Genomic DNA, 16,232 nt, shown 5'->3' on the forward strand with positions numbered 1-16,232 from the left:
TTTTATAGACTGAGTTTTAGACTAAAATATATGCAAACATATGTAAATAAGCCAACATTTACTTTTTTTTCTCCTTATCTTAGAATATGACAAAAATGCATAGCACAGACATTTGATGAAGCTTTTAGTTAAAAACTCCAAAATGACAGTCAGCATAAACATTTTATTTCAAATACTTTTGACAACAAGCCCTTAAAGTTGCGATGTGTCTCTCCGACGTTTTTTTTTGGCATCAAATCAACAACTGACTAAAAGGCAATGTCAGCAAAAAAATAACTGTACAGAAGAAAAAAAAAACATTTGGCCCAAAAAAAAAAATCCAAACAAGCTTTAGTTACTTGATAAATAGTTCAAAAATATTGCCAGTTTTTAAATAATGATATTTCAAATTCAGTCAAAATTCTCACCTCAAAGGTGAAAAACAAAGTACCTGAAAGTGACAAAGCTTCGGCTAAACCCTTGGCTGTCATCTTTTGTATTGCTGCTTGGCGGTTCGCCGTCGCCCGCCCGAGTGCTACAGCGCACCTTTGTCAAGTCCTCGCACCATTGATTCATTTGGCTGATGATGTCGTTGGGAAAAAAAGGAGGGAAAAGGCGGGAGCGAGCCCTCCAAGTTTAATGATTGAAGAAGCACACGAAAAAAGTCCCAGTGTAACGGCGGTAAAGGCATCATCATGATCCCGGCCGGCCGTTCACTTGGCTGCTGTAAACGATCCGAGTGGGCGTGGCAAAAAGTGAGCGAGTACCATAAATGCGTAGAAAGCGTGTAAACATCTCCAGACGTCGTGGCGACGTGATGGCGGCAGTGAAAAGTGGCGCCCGAGCTGCGCTCCGGTTCCATCCGAGTTGCAATCGAGCGTCTCTAGCTGCACTCGAGCAGCTTGGCGAGAGCGTCCCGCAGCTCGGTCAGCTCGAAGATCTTGCCGTCCAGCAGCTGCAGCAGCGAGCGCAGACTCTGGCGGAAGACTTCGCGCTCCTGCCGGTTGGCGTCCACGCGCTGCTCCAGCTCGCCCAGTTGCACTTCCAGTGCTTCGTTACGACGCTCCACTTGCTATAAAAGGGAAAGAATTTAGGACAGGACATGCCATTTTGACCTGAAGCGGCCATTTTGAAAAGACATTCCAACGCTCACCTGTAGCTTCCGCGTGAGCGAGTCTCTTTGGGACCGAAACTGGTTGGCACTCTGCACCTCGGCTTTGAGACACTCCAACTCCTGACGAGAGAAACGTAGCGGGTTGAGCTGAGGGTAAAAGGTCAGAAGTCGAGGCGTGATCGCCGTGCACGTACGTCCTCTTTGGCCTTCAGTGCCGCCTCCAGCTCCTCGATGGTGCGGTTCAACTCCGTTTTCTCCGATTTCACCGTTGTGGTTTGGCCGCTCACGCACTCCAGCTCCGTCACCTTTGATGGCATTTAAAAAAGTGATTAGAAAAAAATAAAAGAAGCACTGTGCGTGCCTACCCGTTTATGTAAGCGCTCCGCCTCCTCCTGGTAAGCGGACAGCTGCTGCTTCCACTGCTTGACGTTAGCCGTGGACTCGAGCAGCGCCGCCGTGAGCTTAGCGTTGTTGCCCTTTAGTGCCGCCAGTTCCGCCTCCAAGTGCTTCCCGATGCTGGACGAACTACAGCCGTTGACAAAGAGACCGCGGCGCCGTTAATCAATTCATCGTTTAGGTTCAACACGGTTGTCACCTGTGCGAGAAGGGAAGTGCATTGTGGGAAGGTTCCGCTCGGGCCTCCGCGGGCTGAGGCGTGCCCGCCGCCACTCTCTCGTCTTCGGTGCCGTTCACGCTCTCCGGCGTCAGCGGTGACTGTGGAGGGCAGCTGGTGGACTCCTCAACATTTTAAAAAATAGATCAATTTATTATTTGTGTTTACATATATCCCTTGATACCATTTATAACCGTCACCATGGCTACACGCAGCCTCAAACAGAGCACGGGGGTTTGCCCGAGGGAAGAGCGACAATTGCAGTCCACCAAAAGGGAAACGTTGCGAGGGTTTGAGTGAGAAAAAAGGCTCACCGCGGAGGGTTCACGTTAGATTTACCTTCTTGGGTTTGTTGGCGGGCAACACGTTCCTTCTGACAGCGCTGCCCTGCGGTGTTGTCGGGCACAACAGGAAGTTACACTAGTCCAAGGTTAGCTTGCGCGTCGGATTGACCGTTAGCTCAATTGTTGTGAAGCTAGTATGTTAAAGTCATGACGAAATAAATCCCCGATTTTGGCGGTTAACCGAGATTATAGGGCAACAAAAGTTTTTTTTTAGTGACTCGTATAATTCAAAGTAGTGGTAGGAAAAAATGTTGAATTGATGAATATTTTAAATAAGTAGCATAACTCATTGACTCTTGTGTACCTGCGAGGGCGTGCTGGTGAGCTCCATCTTCTCATGAGACTTCTCCTTGGCAAGTCGCGCTGCCTCCTTGAACTCGGCAAATTTCTCCGCAAACTGGGTAAAAAGAAAAAAAAGAAACAAACATAAATCGGTTAGCCGCCTGCTAAAAACTAGCAGTTATAACAAATAAAAGAAAGACCTTGCTCAGGTGGCTCTCGCACGAGAAGCCGAGGCCGTAGACGGTGTTGGCGCGGCTGTCGGCCCACTGACCAAACTTCTGCGAGGTCTTGGTGAAGTTCATGTTGGGGGTGATGGTGCTGTTGATGACGGCCTGGCGGACAAGTCGGATTAAGATCTGATTTCATTTCTTGAAACAATGAGTGCAAACCTTGGCTCCGTCCAGGCTGATGATGCGGTAGACATTCCTGGTGCTGTCAAAGAAGTAAGAGACAGTGACGGCGTGTTTGCTGGTGGGAAGCCAGTTCTTCTTGGTGGTCGGATCGATCTGGAAGATGTGCGCCCGCGTGCTGAAGATGGGCTGCTCACTGCACGGGGACAGACGAAGGTGAGTTTGACAGTAAGAATATCGTTGACCTCTTTTGGTCGTTATCCACTTAAATATTGTGACTTTGAGTGTGTGTGACTTTAAAAGGCGAGTGATGTTCCACCACAACCTGGAACCAAATGTGACCTTGTGTTTTGCCATTGTTCAAGCATAATCCCTTTACGCGATCCAATTGAAAAGGAACAATGAGTTCAGGAATCCACTGGATGGATGGGATGAGGATGCTGAGCCAAATGTTGAGGGGGGGGGGGGGGTTGGAATGAAAGCATTCCACGAGTAGATCTGTTGTGGCGAGAGTTGGCCGTTCTTGGTCACACCGTCAAAGACCTTCCTGTGATCCCGAGTGAATGATTCGGCAAATAAAAGCGGTGCACGTGAAGGGCTCCTCACCAGCGTAATTCTAAATAATCTGACTGCAAAACACGCGGCCGTTTTGGCAGCCGCAAACCGACATTACTTACTTAGATGCTGCGTCGCCATGGCAACGAGGCAACAAGCCACGTGAGCGCATCTCTCTTACCCTTCCACAAATACTCGCTCAGCCACTCTGATCTGATCTGCTAAAAGTATGGGGGTTTGTTTTGATTTGGGTTACTAAGAAGAAAGGTTTGCCTCATGTTTGGAGAATGATCTCAAACTGAGGACAGGCACCAAAGAATACTTTGTGTTTTAATCAGTGATTTCATGTGACAAAAAGCATGTGACGGGGCTAAAACATCTGGTTTTAATATGTTCTCTCTGGCATCTTATTAGAGGTGGGTCTGGAACTAGACCCGCGATAAAGGGGGTTCACTGAATAAGCCAGAAAAAAATAAAATAAACCAACCGCAGACTTTGGTGGCAACACACAACAACCCTGCCAGTGCGTCTCCACCCACATTCCGAATGGTGTTGCAGAATTGACACATGACAAAATGTGTCAGTCTGTGAGTGGATTTATTGACAGCTGCTGTCCTCACGAGCGGCTTTAATCTCCTTCCGAGCGTTTATTAGCGAGCAAACGGTGGCTAGCCAGCTAGGCTAGGCTAAGCTAGTAAATGTTCCAAGAGCTGCACTGGTGGTGTTTGTTTACCATCTTGACAGTGACGCGCTGTAATGTGCAGAGGTGCGCGAAAACAAACCGCACTCGTGCTTTGGCATAAGCACCGCACGGCAAATAACAACTAATAAAACGTACCCCATGGTTGCTGGTGTAATCCGAGTGGTCCCGAAGACGCTCCCCTCCAGCCGCCGCCGCCGTCGTCCCCGCTGGTTCGATCCCCTCGCTCCTCGTCTTCACGGTTCACTCCGACATGGCCTGACGTGTTGGCGGCCGTGGGTGCATGCGTGCCCGGACGCGCATGATGATGATGACCGCGAGCGAACCCTCCTCCTCCGCCCGCCGCCCGGCTAGAACCTGCTAACACCTGCTAGCATCACTCGTATCCACTACTTAACCTTAACCATAACCCCTGCACCCGGCTGTAAGCGAATTAAAATTCACTTTTCTTACGGGTTGATGCCAAATGCATTCGAACCAGATTATTATTAGTATTGTTTTCTTTATGTTTTGTTTTTTGAAAAATGTCCATGTAAATTCGCTACTGTACATCCATTCGTTGGATGTACAGTAAGACGACGACGTCATCACGTACTTTGACGCGATTGGTTGAATGTTGTTGATCCCAAAAAAAGAATTTAAAAAAACGTTTGTAATGTCTTCATTCATTCATCTTCCAGGCCGCTTATAATAACTAATAATTGTATGATTATTTGTTTCAACAATGTCATTACATGGTGTGCCATAGGACTTATTGAAAATAAAAACCTGTCTTCCATTTTAACACCCTAAATTTGACTTAAGCATCTACGACTGTTGTTGCGGGGTGGATGTTTTGAGCGAAAGGTCAATTGACAAAATAAGTCCCCGGCTCAAGTCACGTCCAACATGGAGCGAATGCCTCTTATGAAACACAGGAAGACCAGTTTTCTATTTCAAGAGTACGCTGAGTCGGAAAACTCGAGTGAACTTGTTTGCAACGTGACAAGCAGAGCAGAAGGGTGAAGCAAAAACCTCATCAGGGAGATCCGACGATGGAGGCATTAACAGGGGACGACGACGTCGACACCGAGATGCAAGTTCTGACGCCTGATGACGTCGCCAAGCCGGACCGGGATGCTGTCGATGAAGTGGAGAACCTTCAAAACAGGTCGTTTGGATAGGCGCCACTAACTTTGTGTGCACTGAAGCTGTTTTGGGTCAGAGGGTGCCTGGCCAAGATCAGATTTTAAAAATGTGTCAAAAGTTCCAAACATCTCATCAGCGATGTTACATTCTGTCCTTCAGTTTACGTGAAGCCGTCCACGATGACAACGTTCGTCCAAAAATGCAGTGTTTGGTCATGGACACCTCCTTCTCCATGGTGACCATGCAAAGTGAGGACAGCGGAATCGCCTGGGAGACCACCCCGAGTCGCTGCTCCACATCCTGGGCACCCAAAGCTGAGGAACCCGCCGAGGAATCCGGCCCTCCGGCAGGAAGGATTATCTTCGTCATGGATGAGGAGTTGATGTCAAGGCGGAAGAAATCTGAAGCGGAAGGACAGAAGAGAGAGAGAAGTGACAACAGGTCAGAAAAGCCCGACTTAGTGGGACTTGCCCCGCTGCACGTGAAAGACGAGGGAGATGAAGAAGAAGAGCGGGCTCCTCGTCAAGATAAGGAGCAAAGGCTTTTTAGTTTAGTGTCTGAAGGCTCAGAAATCCTCAACATTGTTGTTCCTCACAAGCTGGCGAGCGTGGATGAAGAGGAGAGCAAGGCGATGGTAGACAACCTGTCCTATCTGGAGGAAGGATCTGCTTCTAAAGCTGACGACAAAGAAGAGGAGACCTGTGACAAGTCGTTTGAACAGGACAGCAAGCCGAGGGAGGACGCTTCAGCAGAATCACTTGCACAAGCCCAACCTACGCCACCGGTTGCAGATCCACCAGGAGCTCCTGTGGCGAGGCCACCGGGAAAGGACGCTGATTGTAATGTGGACTACTTTGAAGCATTCGCCTTGATTGATGATCATGCTCCGGGAAGTCCCGCTGTGGTGCCACCTAAGCTTGGACTTCCTGTCCCAGAGGAACCAGTGCAGGGCGAAGACGCCACAACAGGTGAGGATCACAAAAGCCCAGATGCCGCACTCACCAGTGAGGCTCTAGAGGAATTCTTCTACAGCGGTACAGATGACTACCTCACAAGAAGCCACCCGGACAGCGAGGATCCCCTCGGAGAGCCCAAAGTCTCCCCGCCTCCCTCTAAACTCAACGGATGCACTTTGTTTGGAAGCCAAGAGAATATCTTGACTCCGGTCTTTCTACCCGAAGGGCCGCCCAAGATTATCGACCCCGTTTTGTTAGAAGAACCCAAAGCCTTGGCCTTTTTGTATAACGACTTGTACGAGGAGGCAACAGGAAGTCGGAAAAAAGAAGAAGATACAGAGAGCGTGACCTCTGAAAAGTCCTTCCACAGCAGGCATTCAGATCGGGAAGCCAGGGGCTACTTGGAGAAGTATGTCCTCATAGATGAGACACCCGTGGTGGAGGCTCAACCAGTTCTTGAGCACAGATCTTCACTTTTATCCAAAGGTTTTGCTGAATTTCCTTCCACGTCCCCTGAGTGTGAAATGCCAAACTCGGAGGAGGAAATTACGGATTTTTTTAGGTCAAGTGCCAGTTCTTCTCCATGTGACATCAAGAATTTTGTAATTTCACGAGAAGACGACGAGAGTCCATCCCCTACAAGTTGCGTTACAGAAACGGGTGTAGGAGACACCGGAATCCCAGAAGGTCCCATTGACGTCTTTGAGACTTCCTCCGAGCCTGACTGGGAAGGGATGGATGTTGACGACGTAACTTCGGACGACATTGACACTCTGGTGCGATCCAATCAACAGATGTGGCTGCGAGATTCTGAAGTGGTCAAACCTTGCCCTCCTCCCAGAAGAAAAACCAGATGCCCCCTGAAGGAGCGTCTGGCCCTGGCCCCTCTGACTCCGGCCGAGGATACGCCAACCGGGGAAAAACAGCGAGAGGACGAGACCGAGACGCAGGTCAAGACCAGCAATGAGAAGGATGAGAATCAGGAGGTCTCACTCCCTTCCCACATTCTTCAGGGCAACACATCTGTTGACATTACTGATGAGAAACCAATCGCGCGAGAGGACATTGAAGTAGCTTTAACGCAAGTACAACTTAAAGCACCCGAGTCAGAAAAGGTTCACCTGGAAAAACAAGATCATTTGGCAACGTTGCCCATCAAGCCATCAAAAACAAATTGTGTCATTCTTTAGTATCACTTTCTTCAAATTAAAATTAATATTCAGTAAATCTGTTTATCGTGGGTGACACGTTGCAGACGCTCATGCCTTAGTTGTTTTACCCATTGGGGTAAATGTGTATACTACTTTCTGAGATGTCCTTCATTTTGTGAACCTGTAATTAATAGTGTAATAATATTCTGCACAAATAAGTGTGAATGTGTCAAGTTTATTTGTATGGCCCTCAAAAGAAGTCACCCCCCCCCCCCCCCCTCTCTCTCTACAGGGCGGGGGAGTGAACTGGCGTGCCTACGGTAAACGAGAAAGCTCAATTCAAATAGAACCAAGCGCGTTCTAGCCAAGTTTCCTTGTTTTGATTAGTCACTGACGCAGCAGATATTGAGTTTCAAACTTTAATATAACAGAGTTGAAAAAAAGAGAGCGCGTTCTCTTTAAACACATCATCTTTTGCGAGGTTACTTCCGCATGTCACGTTGGCCCCGCCCATTAGACGTCAGCCCCGGATGCTGTTTTGCTTTCGAAGTGTCAGTGTCTTCCAACTCGCTGTCACTCTCGTCACAGCATGTTTTCTTCCATCGTCAATGTTTGCCTCCTGCTGGGGGTCTTGTCCTCCTGCTGGGGGAACCGGCAGGAAACCTGGGTCGACGAGGAGCTCGCCCGGGACACACAGCCTTCCAAATGGGGGTCGTTGTGGCCGCTACCCCAGCGAGTGGACATCTTTGACGTGTCGTTCAAGTTAGCAGCCGCCAGCTTTCAAATCTTCGACGGTAATACGTCGTCGGCGGGGCCGAGCTGTAACCTCCTGCAGAACGCCTACAGAAGGTATTGTTAATAATAATGGAGAAAAAACAACAACATTCTTTTATGCTATGTGGTGGGAAGTAATTACATATACATAGTTGTAAAAGGAAACGATATCTGAAAAACAAGTACACTACATGAAAAGTCCAAAGTTTGGAAGAAAGAAAACTAAAATCAATATCCTAGTTTAAAGCGGTTTTACATGCTCAAAGTACAACAAAGTATTTGTACAAAGGTATTTCGAAGCTACCACTCGCAAAATGTTTTTGTCATATCAGCACATTCACAATTGCGATGCGAATATACACAAAATCACAGATCTAGCCAAAGATTAAAAAACAACAACAATCTGACAAATGTACTAAATTACATCAATTGTGTGTGTTTATTTTTAGGTACTACAAGTACATGTTTGGTGGGGCTAAATCCAAACGGCCACACACACAAGGCAACTTTCCTGAACTGATGGGTCTGCAGGTGTTGATCACAGACCCAAACCCGGAGTGTGGCCAGTACCCCAGTGTTTCGTCCGATGAGTCATGTAAATTCATCAAACATTGACTTCCAATCTCTGTAAAGTCGCTTAAAGGCAATTATTGCCTAGATTCTGAGCTATAAACCAATTCAAAGTTCTTTCACAACGTCACATGACGATGCCAGTAAAAAAATACATGTTTGTGTCTTCAGATGAACTGTTGGTGGACCAGCCCTTTGCAATCCTGAAGGCACCAAAAGTCTGGGGCGCCTTGCATGGTACGCTTGTTTTTATTTTGAATTATTCCTCACTCAGAATCAAATTTTAAAGAACTATGCTTAATCTTGATATTTTGTCACTCACAAAGAGGAATAAGGAGGCTGGAATTGTGTAACGAAAGCAACAATTGTGTAATGACGGTTGACATGGTAAAAAAAAAAAAAAAAAATGGAAATAACTGTTACGCTCGTATTTGTTTGGTCAGGACGTCTTTTGTTTGTTTTCAGGTCTGGAAACTTTCAGCCAGTTGGTTTATGAAGATGAATTTGGGACTGTAAGTGGACTTAGTGTTGTGGCGAAATCAATATTGACAATCGGTGTATTCTTCATAATTATTCTCTGCGTTATTCAGCTTTTGGTTTGTCTTCCAGAAAAGTGTCAATTGGACCGAAATCAGTGACTTCCCCCGATTTGCTCACCGCGGCATCTTATTGGACACCTCGCGACACTTCCTACCTGTCAAAGTCATTCTGACCAATCTGGTATGTTGAAGAAAAATCCGAACTGTTCACTTTTTATTCCCTCAGTGTTTTCCTGTCATTTTTTTTTTTCCCATGACACCAGGAAACAATGGCAATGAACAAGTTTAACGTCTTCCACTGGCACATCGTAGACGATCAATCCTTTCCCTACATGAGCCGAACATTCCCGGACCTCAGCCAGAAGGTCAGCAGTGAAGTTTATGGTCAACTAGGTAGCCTTGTTTAACTTAGCTAGCAAAGTTTAAACTAGTTCATTTCTGCTTGCATTTTGCTGCCTTTGTTATGTAGCTAGTAGCCTCATCAGATTAGCCACTTAGCTTAGCCAATGTCTTTTCATGACCTCGCCGACAGGGGGCATACCACCCGTACACTCACGTGTACACCCCGTCCGACGTGAAGATGATCGTGGAATTCGCTCGCCTGCGAGGCATCCGCGTCATCCCGGAATTCGACACTCCGGGCCACACGCAGTCTTGGGGCAAAGGTCGGTGTCCCGTGTTAGCCTCAGCATTAAGCTGCCAGAACTCGTGACCCGAGAGCACTTCTGTTGTGAATTGACGCTATATCAACCAAATTGAGTTGACTTCCTGAAATTGGTTTATTGATCTCATTCGAGACTTGATTCAATCAATCCCTAGGACAGGCAGATCTTCTGACACCGTGCTTTGCCGGCGCCGAACCGTCTGGTACCTTTGGCCCGGTCAACCCCATCCTCAACACCAGCTACAACTTCATGAGCCGCCTTTTCCAGGAGGTCGCCGCCGGCTTCCCGGACGACTACGTTCACCTGGGAGGTGACGAGGTGGACTTCACCTGCTGGTCTGCCTCGCGCTCAAACATAAGCAAACGTCTCCACATCAACACACTCAACTGGACATCTTCTCCCCCTTTGCAGGAAGTCCAACCCTGACATCCAGAAGTTCATGGAGCAGCAAGGCTTCGGGAAAAACTACAGCAAGCTGGAGTCCTTCTATATTCAACGGTGGGAGCGGACAATTCATCAGCAGGCTGAATCTTTGGCAATCAATATCTCTGATCTGATGTAGACTTTTGGACATCGTGACCGCCACCAAGAAGGGCTACATCATCTGGCAGGAGGTCTTTGACAATGGCGTGAAGGTAAATGCACAGTTTTGCCACCGCCACTCTCATTTAAGGGTGAAGTAGTCGATGGCGCATCCACGCACGAATCAAAATCGATATCATCCAGCGAGCGACAAAAGACGAGTGTCGCGAGCCGCAAGCGGCGCCACTAAACTCGGCGCGTTGCAGCTCAAGCCGGACACCGTAGTCCACGTGTGGATGGGCGGCGCCAACTCCGCCGATGAATTGCGCAACGTGACGGCGGCCGGGTTCACCGCCATCCTGTCGGCGCCCTGGTACCTAGATTACATTAGCTACGCTCAGGACTGGGTCCAGTACTACAAGGTGGAACCGCTCGGCTTCAACGGTCAGTCCGAGCAAATGGTGGTCATTGTCGGGCTTACGCTTAATGTGCAGGCGTGACAGCAACGTTAAGGAAGATGAGGCTAGTTTTCTGATTTCCACATTCAGAGTAATCTTTAGAGTATCGCCAAACCTCCGTTTTTGTATTTGCGGCCGTAAAGAGCCCCGTGGCCGCACTTTGGGCACCCCTGCTCTGTGACACGCTCGCCTTGTCTCGTGTGTTGTGTAGCTGAAGGCCGACACACTCATCCACGTGTGGAAAGGCAGCGAGCAGCAATACCAGAATGAGATGGCCAACGTCACGGCGGCGGGTTACCGGACCCTACTGTCCACCCCCTGGTACCTGAACCGTATCTCCTACGGCCAGGACTGGCAGGGCCATTACAAGGCCGACCCGCAGGACTTTCAGGGTTTGTGTCCCCTAAAATAGTGCGCAATGGAAAAAGCCCAAAAACTCTCACCAATTTTCATCGAAGTACAAATAAGTGTCAGCCTGTTGAATGACCCTTTCCTAAAAAAAAAAAACACTTTTGCGTATTTAAATCCTCACTCTGGTCAATTTTTCCCAAAATAGGAACCGAGGCGCAGAAGAAGCTGGTGATGGGCGGAGAAGCCTGCATGTGGGGGGAGTACGTGGACGCCACCAACCTCACGCCGCGACTCTGGTACGACCTTTCCATGCGGAAAATAATTCTAACGTTATGGGAAAGTATTTTTCACACGGCGGCTTTTGCTTGGACAGGCCTCGCGCCAGCGCCGTGGCCGAGCGTCTGTGGAGCGCCAAGGACGTGACGGACGTCAACGACGCGTACGCTAGACTGTCCTCGCACCGCTGCCGCCTGATCGAGTGAGTACCCACGCTTGCCTTTTTTTTCCGTTCGAAGAAAACGGCGCAGCGGTTGAACGAAGGATTTTTTGTCCCGTGTCGGCGGCAGACGCGGGATCGCCGCCGAGCCGTTGTTCTCCAGCTACTGCCCCCACGAGTTCAAGGGAATCTGAGGAGGAAGAAAATGAGGAATCAAGTGTGCCAGCGCAGAAAGAAGGCACCTTTTTTTTAACGCACGCACACATACAATCAATCAATCAATGCACTCTTTTATCTTTGTAAGACTGACTGTGAATATAAATGCTGATAAATTGAGCTGGCGTACACTTTTTTATTATTATCATTGTTCAGGCAGCCTCTTAGCTCGGAGGCTTGAATCCCGCCAAAGTCAGCCGAGTGGTACAGAGTTCTTTCAGCTGCCGCGTCTTTGGTCCAAATCAACATCCAGTCACGCCAAGCCGGCCATTCGCTTCAGCAGCGCGTTCTGCTCCTGCGCGCTCATGGCCTCGTAGGTGTCCAACTCCAAGGAGAAGGTGGCCTTCCCCGAGGTCAATGTTCGCAGGGCGGTGGAATAGCCCTTTGCCGTTGGAGAAAGCACAAATTCAGTCAGCTTGTCAATAAGTGCCGCTGACAAAAATACAGCATCTCGGGACTAACCCTGGTTTCCGCCAGGGGGACGCTGGCCAGCAGCACCTTGTCCTCGTGGCGACTCCGGATGTCCCGGATCGTGCCTCTCCTCTGAGCCAGGTCGCCCAACACGGTCCCCAAGTGCTCCTCCTCCACCGTCACCTCCATAGACATGACGGGCTCTAGAATCTGCCCCCCGGCCAGCCTCAGAGCCTGCATGCAATGGGCACGGACCAAGGAGCTTTGGAGCAAAGATGCCCTTTCAAAAGGCAGCAAGCACGTCATTTCACCAACCTTCAGCATGCAACGGGACACGCAGGCGGAAACCATGGCCGGAGACGTTCCAGCTTCCACGTTGACGCGTTGGATCAGTGTAGACACGCGTTGGAGAGGAGAGCCCACCAGTGGACCTGGACGCCAATTATGAGAAATTGTCCACAGTGTAGCACCAACTAATGGCGAGGAGGACTTTAAACTGCTCACCTTGGAGGTACGAGCTTTGCACTCCGTTCTCCACTGCCTCCCTCATGTCTTGTGACAAGGTCCCAGCGGCTTCCTCCAGGAACGCCACTTGACACGACCCGGCAGCACCGAGGTCCTCGCCGGGTCGGACGGCCAGCTCCACCGTCACCACGTGTCTCCTATCGCCCACCGTGCGGTCCAGAGTGTCTGTCGCAATCAAACAACCAGGCTGTGGTAGATCCTTCAAGCAGCTAAGTAATTGTCGTCAAAGTGAAACTATACCTGTGGCTGAAGCCGGACGGAGGATGGTCTCCCGGTAGGCCACCTGCAAAGGGCCCAGTTGGGTCTCGATGCCGTACTCCCTTCGTATCCGATCGTGGATGATCTCGATGTGCAGCTCCCCCATCCCGCACAAAATCGTCTGCAAAGTTGAGCTGTCATTTCTCTCGCGTGAAGAAGCGCCACTGTGCGATGGGGGTCACCTGTCCGGAATCCGGGTCCATCCGAACTTTGAGACTGGGATCTTCTCTCTGGAGGTTGTTCAGCGCATTCTCAAGATCTGGGTGGAAAAAAAAATCATTGTGGTGAATAGCAAGTGAGGCTGTGGAGAAGCCTCACGTGCAAACTCACCAGCTTGTTTGGCCAGGGTGGGCGGCTCGATGGTGCAGAAGAAGACTGGGTCGGGGACCTCCACCCCGGATAGAACCACGCCTGCCCGGCCTTCAGTCTGTGCTCGGCGGGCGGCGGCTACCGCCGACGCTTTGGAGGCGACGATGGTGTCGCCGGTCACTGTCTTGAGAGAGAGGACGCACTTGCGGTCTATCAAAGAACATTCAGAAGAGACGGACGGTGGTGTCCAAGTTCACCTGTTTGAGTCCGACGGTCAGGGCGATGTTTCCCGCCGTCATCGAGGAGATTTCCACGTGTTGGTCGGCAAAAGGCACCAGTAGTCTGCTCATCCTCTCGCTGACGACAAAGTGGGAATCTTAAGTATCTATTCCGACACTACGTTGACAGCTTCGCTCCATACTTACGTGCCGTTCCTGTTGATGTTGTGCACCGCCGTCTGCGCTCGCAGCGTTCCCGAGTAGATCCGAAGGAAGACCAGAGGGCCGCGCTGCTTGTCGTGGAGAACCTTGAAGGCCAAAGCGCACAAGTCGTCTTTGTACCAGCGCCTGTTAGAGCCCCAGAGAGGAAGCAAGTCAAAAGTCCGAACCTTGCAACCAAGTTGGAGGACGCGGTTGTCACGCACACCAGGTCGCGAGGTCTTTCGTCGGGCGACGGAAGGAAGGCTGTGATAGCGTCCAGAAGCGGTTGAACGCCTTTGTTGCGCAAAGAGCTTCCGCACAGCACCGGAACGCCTTTACGGGTCAGAGTGACCCGACGCACTGCCTCTTGGAGCTGAGGGTAAAACCTTGCTTAGCAGGCCCGCCATCATAGAACATTTGGAAAATCCTGGTTCTTGGTTTGATGCGGCCGTTTTAAGCAAACAACTCACTTTTACGTACGGAACGGCGTCAAAATTGTCCCCGAAGTCGGTCAGCAACAGTTCCGCAAAGTCGTCGTCCAGATCTGCAACCTGTCATTGAAAATGTAACAGCAACAATACGATTTGATTTGATTTTGCGAAGGACCCCGGCTAGACTTAGCTCCTCCCCAAAATCCCAAATTAGTTCTGCACCTGCTCAATCAACGCAGCTCTGGCCCGGCGGACTTCCAGCAGGAGCTCCGCCTCCTCTTCCTGGGACGCACTAAAGGGGCTGGTGTCAAAAACACGCCCGTCGTCCGTCGGCTTCCACGTCAGCCTCTGATTGGTCAACAAGTCCACCACACCGGAGAAGTTCCTCCCACTGCCGACGGGAAGCTACAAAGCAGGTAAATATTCATTTGAAAGTGTTTTTCTAATTAAAATAGACACATACATGGTTAAGAATCTTTTTGTACATTTTGAATTTCTTTTTAAAATAATTCAGAAATGTTTTCCTGTAAATGTTACCTGGAGCAGGATGGGATTGGCTTTCAACTTCTGCCTGATGCTTTCCAGACAGAAACTGAGACTAAGGAAGAAATGTTTTCCTTTATATAAACATTTGAATACATTACAATGAGTTAATTTCATTGCACCATTCCCTCACTTGGCTGCAGGCTTGTCCATCTTGTTCAGGAAACAAACACACGGGATGTGATGCTTCTGTGCCTGCCTCCACACAGTCAGCGTCTGAGCCTAATGGATCCACATGAACACATTCAAATTGGTTTTCTTGGGGGAAAAAACTTTCGGCAGAAACGTGAAAACCTCGACGCCCGCAGACGCATCGAACACGGCGACGGCCCCGTCCAGAACTCGAAGAGCCCGCTCCACCTCCAGAGTGAAGTCAACGTGACCTGGTATGGCGTCACACAGAAAGTTGACTACATTTAATTTTTCTTAAAGCAAATCGAGATCAATGACTGTAAGAATATGTCTCGAAAACGACAACCGAGTCATTATGCGTACCCGGCGTGTCGATCAGGTTGATCCTGTGACCTTTCCAGTCAAAGGTCACCGCCGCTGACTGGATGGTGATACCGCGCTCCCGTTCTTGAGCCATGAAGTCCGTCACAGTGTCGCCGTCGTCCACATCTGGAAGGATGAAAGCAACTCGATGCCTTCTGTCATCTTTGTTCGCACCCCCCCATCCTACCAACTCACCTCCCAGCGCTCTGGTGTAGCCCGAGTAGTAAAGCATCCTCTCCGTGGTCGTCGTCTTTCCCGCGTCGATGTGGGCCATGATGCCGATGTTGCGGATCCTAGTAAACGTTTAACAGGTTATAAGTGTAAAAAAAACACGATGACACTCCTCAATACTCGGTGTAAAAATAAACCCCTTCATGAGACTAAAAGAAAGTAAAACTACTCCACTTACTTGGATACATCCGGGCTGACAACAGACCTCAGTGATTTCACATCATCTGTAAAAGTGTGGTCATTATACATATAAAACAACTATAATGGTTCTACTTGTTCTAATATTGTGAGCAAATGGTAGAAAATAGCTCGAATTTGTGAAATGACTTACCACCAGGAAGAAAGCTGTATCTCCTCTTTGGCAACCTGCTCGGTCTCCATGTGCAGCACCGCAGTACCATAAAATACTTTCCCTGCAAAGGACAGTGAACGTTTCACAACACGAGCAGGTGTAATCGGTATTGACCGCGCGGTCCCCATCTTACCCAAATCATCCTTTAAATGTCCAATGACACCCGCATATTAAGATCCGTTTGACCTCCTCGTCACTCTTTACGAGGGAGATGACTTAAGCCTAGGTCAATATGACTTTTCCATTGGGAAAAAATGTATTTTTAACAATGTGTTCTGGACAAAAATAGTAAATACTCTGTTTACGCTGAACACACCATTCCAAGCTGTCATAAGTCACATTTCTATTGGGTACGTCTCCGAAATACGTGCCCCTCGGAACGTTTAACGCCTATTGGTTCGCAAATAAAAGCAACTCTGAGAAAAGTGTTTTTTATTTATTTTTTAAATTGTTTACACTTATTTTGTATTTATTATACTGCAAATAGTAACGTATATTTATCAAATCAGTGCATTTTAATGGATAGATTTACCCTGGCACTAGAGTGACGCCCAC

The 16,232-nt window shown here is 49.0% G+C and overlaps 4 protein-coding genes and 1 long non-coding RNA gene across 8 annotated transcripts; 3 read left to right on the forward strand and 2 right to left on the reverse strand.

The window, feature by feature from the left end:
• Positions 1-190: 190 nt before the first annotated feature.
• Positions 191-4,457, reverse strand: LOC119131080 (homer protein homolog 1-like). 2 transcript variants are annotated; one of them, XM_037265219.1, is made up of 10 exons: positions 4,076-4,457; positions 2,722-2,878; positions 2,533-2,664; positions 2,355-2,447; positions 2,046-2,093; positions 1,689-1,831; positions 1,459-1,618; positions 1,288-1,398; positions 1,133-1,213; positions 191-1,051 (listed from the first exon to the last, which is right to left on the reverse strand). In XM_037265219.1, exons 1-10 carry the CDS (start codon positions 4,078-4,080, stop codon positions 863-865), a joined length of 1,119 nt encoding a protein of 372 aa, XP_037121114.1. In that variant the 5' UTR covers positions 4,081-4,457; the 3' UTR covers positions 191-862. The 2 variants fall into 2 exon arrangements, with proteins under 2 accessions (XP_037121114.1, XP_037121116.1); XM_037265221.1 differs by lacking the exon at positions 2,046-2,093 and having other exon boundaries at positions 4,076-4,447.
• A 382-nt stretch (positions 4,458-4,839) lies between these two features.
• Positions 4,840-7,254, forward strand: si:ch1073-398f15.1 (cardiomyopathy-associated protein 5). The gene is made up of 2 exons (XM_037265160.1): positions 4,840-5,087; positions 5,225-7,254. Exons 1-2 carry the CDS (start codon positions 4,972-4,974, stop codon positions 7,209-7,211), a joined length of 2,103 nt encoding a protein of 700 aa, XP_037121055.1. The 5' UTR covers positions 4,840-4,971; the 3' UTR covers positions 7,212-7,254.
• A 383-nt stretch (positions 7,255-7,637) lies between these two features.
• hexb (hexosaminidase B (beta polypeptide)) lies at positions 7,638-11,823 on the forward strand. 2 transcript variants are annotated; one of them, XM_037265199.1, is made up of 14 exons: positions 7,638-8,021; positions 8,396-8,541; positions 8,688-8,753; positions 8,982-9,028; positions 9,126-9,236; positions 9,319-9,420; positions 9,588-9,720; positions 9,875-10,055; positions 10,132-10,218; positions 10,283-10,355; positions 10,509-10,686; positions 11,257-11,347; positions 11,425-11,529; positions 11,618-11,823. In XM_037265199.1, exons 1-14 carry the CDS (start codon positions 7,762-7,764, stop codon positions 11,679-11,681), a joined length of 1,644 nt encoding a protein of 547 aa, XP_037121094.1. In that variant the 5' UTR covers positions 7,638-7,761; the 3' UTR covers positions 11,682-11,823. The 2 variants fall into 2 exon arrangements, with proteins under 2 accessions (XP_037121094.1, XP_037121093.1); XM_037265198.1 differs by lacking the exon at positions 10,509-10,686 and adding an exon at positions 10,912-11,092 and having other exon boundaries at positions 7,762-8,021.
• Positions 11,820-16,039, reverse strand: gfm2 (GTP dependent ribosome recycling factor mitochondrial 2). 2 transcript variants are annotated; one of them, XM_037265159.1, is made up of 20 exons: positions 15,811-16,039; positions 15,660-15,738; positions 15,504-15,549; positions 15,290-15,387; positions 15,095-15,220; positions 14,894-14,982; positions 14,733-14,821; positions 14,594-14,654; positions 14,279-14,461; positions 14,096-14,176; positions 13,850-13,998; positions 13,632-13,772; positions 13,464-13,563; positions 13,228-13,390; positions 13,080-13,156; positions 12,880-13,018; positions 12,619-12,804; positions 12,430-12,545; positions 12,166-12,348; positions 11,820-12,085 (listed from the first exon to the last, which is right to left on the reverse strand). In XM_037265159.1, the coding sequence occupies exons 1-20, from the start codon at positions 15,817-15,819 to the stop codon at positions 11,957-11,959; spliced, it is 2,244 nt and encodes a 747-aa protein (XP_037121054.1). In that variant the 5' UTR covers positions 15,820-16,039; the 3' UTR covers positions 11,820-11,956. The 2 variants fall into 2 exon arrangements, with proteins under 2 accessions (XP_037121054.1, XP_037121053.1); XM_037265158.1 differs by having other exon boundaries at positions 15,657-15,738.
• LOC119131112 lies at positions 14,335-15,470 on the forward strand. The gene is made up of 3 exons (XR_005099591.1): positions 14,335-14,472; positions 14,762-14,985; positions 15,111-15,470. It is a non-coding gene; the product is annotated as an uncharacterized LOC119131112 (long non-coding RNA).
• Positions 16,040-16,232: the final 193 nt, after the last annotated feature.

The sequence above is a fragment of the Syngnathus acus genome, chromosome 12 (genome assembly GCF_901709675.1).
Source record: "Syngnathus acus chromosome 12, fSynAcu1.2, whole genome shotgun sequence".
Lineage (NCBI taxonomy): Eukaryota > Metazoa > Chordata > Actinopteri > Syngnathiformes > Syngnathidae > Syngnathus > Syngnathus acus.

Coding starts and splice junctions, on each gene's coding strand:
- LOC119131080 (XM_037265219.1), bottom strand. Junction 1,832..2,045: donor CCGCCAACAAACCCAAGAAG/GTAAATCTAACG, acceptor TAAAATGTTGAG/GAGTCCACCAGCTGCCCTCC. Junction 1,619..1,688: donor GCACTTCCCTTCTCGCACAG/GTGACAACCGTG, acceptor CAACGGCTGTAG/TTCGTCCAGCATCGGGAAGC.
- si:ch1073-398f15.1 (XM_037265160.1), top strand. CDS start 4,972: ATGGAGGCATTAACAGGGGACGACGACGTCGACACCGAGATGCAAGTT. Junction 5,088..5,224: donor GTGGAGAACCTTCAAAACAG/GTCGTTTGGATA, acceptor TCTGTCCTTCAG/TTTACGTGAAGCCGTCCACG.
- hexb (XM_037265198.1), top strand. CDS start 7,762: ATGTTTTCTTCCATCGTCAATGTTTGCCTCCTGCTGGGGGTCTTGTCC. Junction 8,022..8,395: donor CTGCAGAACGCCTACAGAAG/GTATTGTTAATA, acceptor GTTTATTTTTAG/GTACTACAAGTACATGTTTG. Junction 10,056..10,131: donor GAGGTGGACTTCACCTGCTG/GTCTGCCTCGCG, acceptor CCCCCTTTGCAG/GAAGTCCAACCCTGACATCC.
- gfm2 (XM_037265158.1), bottom strand. Junction 15,221..15,289: donor CTACACCAGAGCGCTGGGAG/GTGAGTTGGTAG, acceptor TCATCCTTCCAG/ATGTGGACGACGGCGACACT. Junction 13,999..14,095: donor ACGCCGTTCCGTACGTAAAA/GTGAGTTGTTTG, acceptor TTTTACCCTCAG/CTCCAAGAGGCAGTGCGTCG.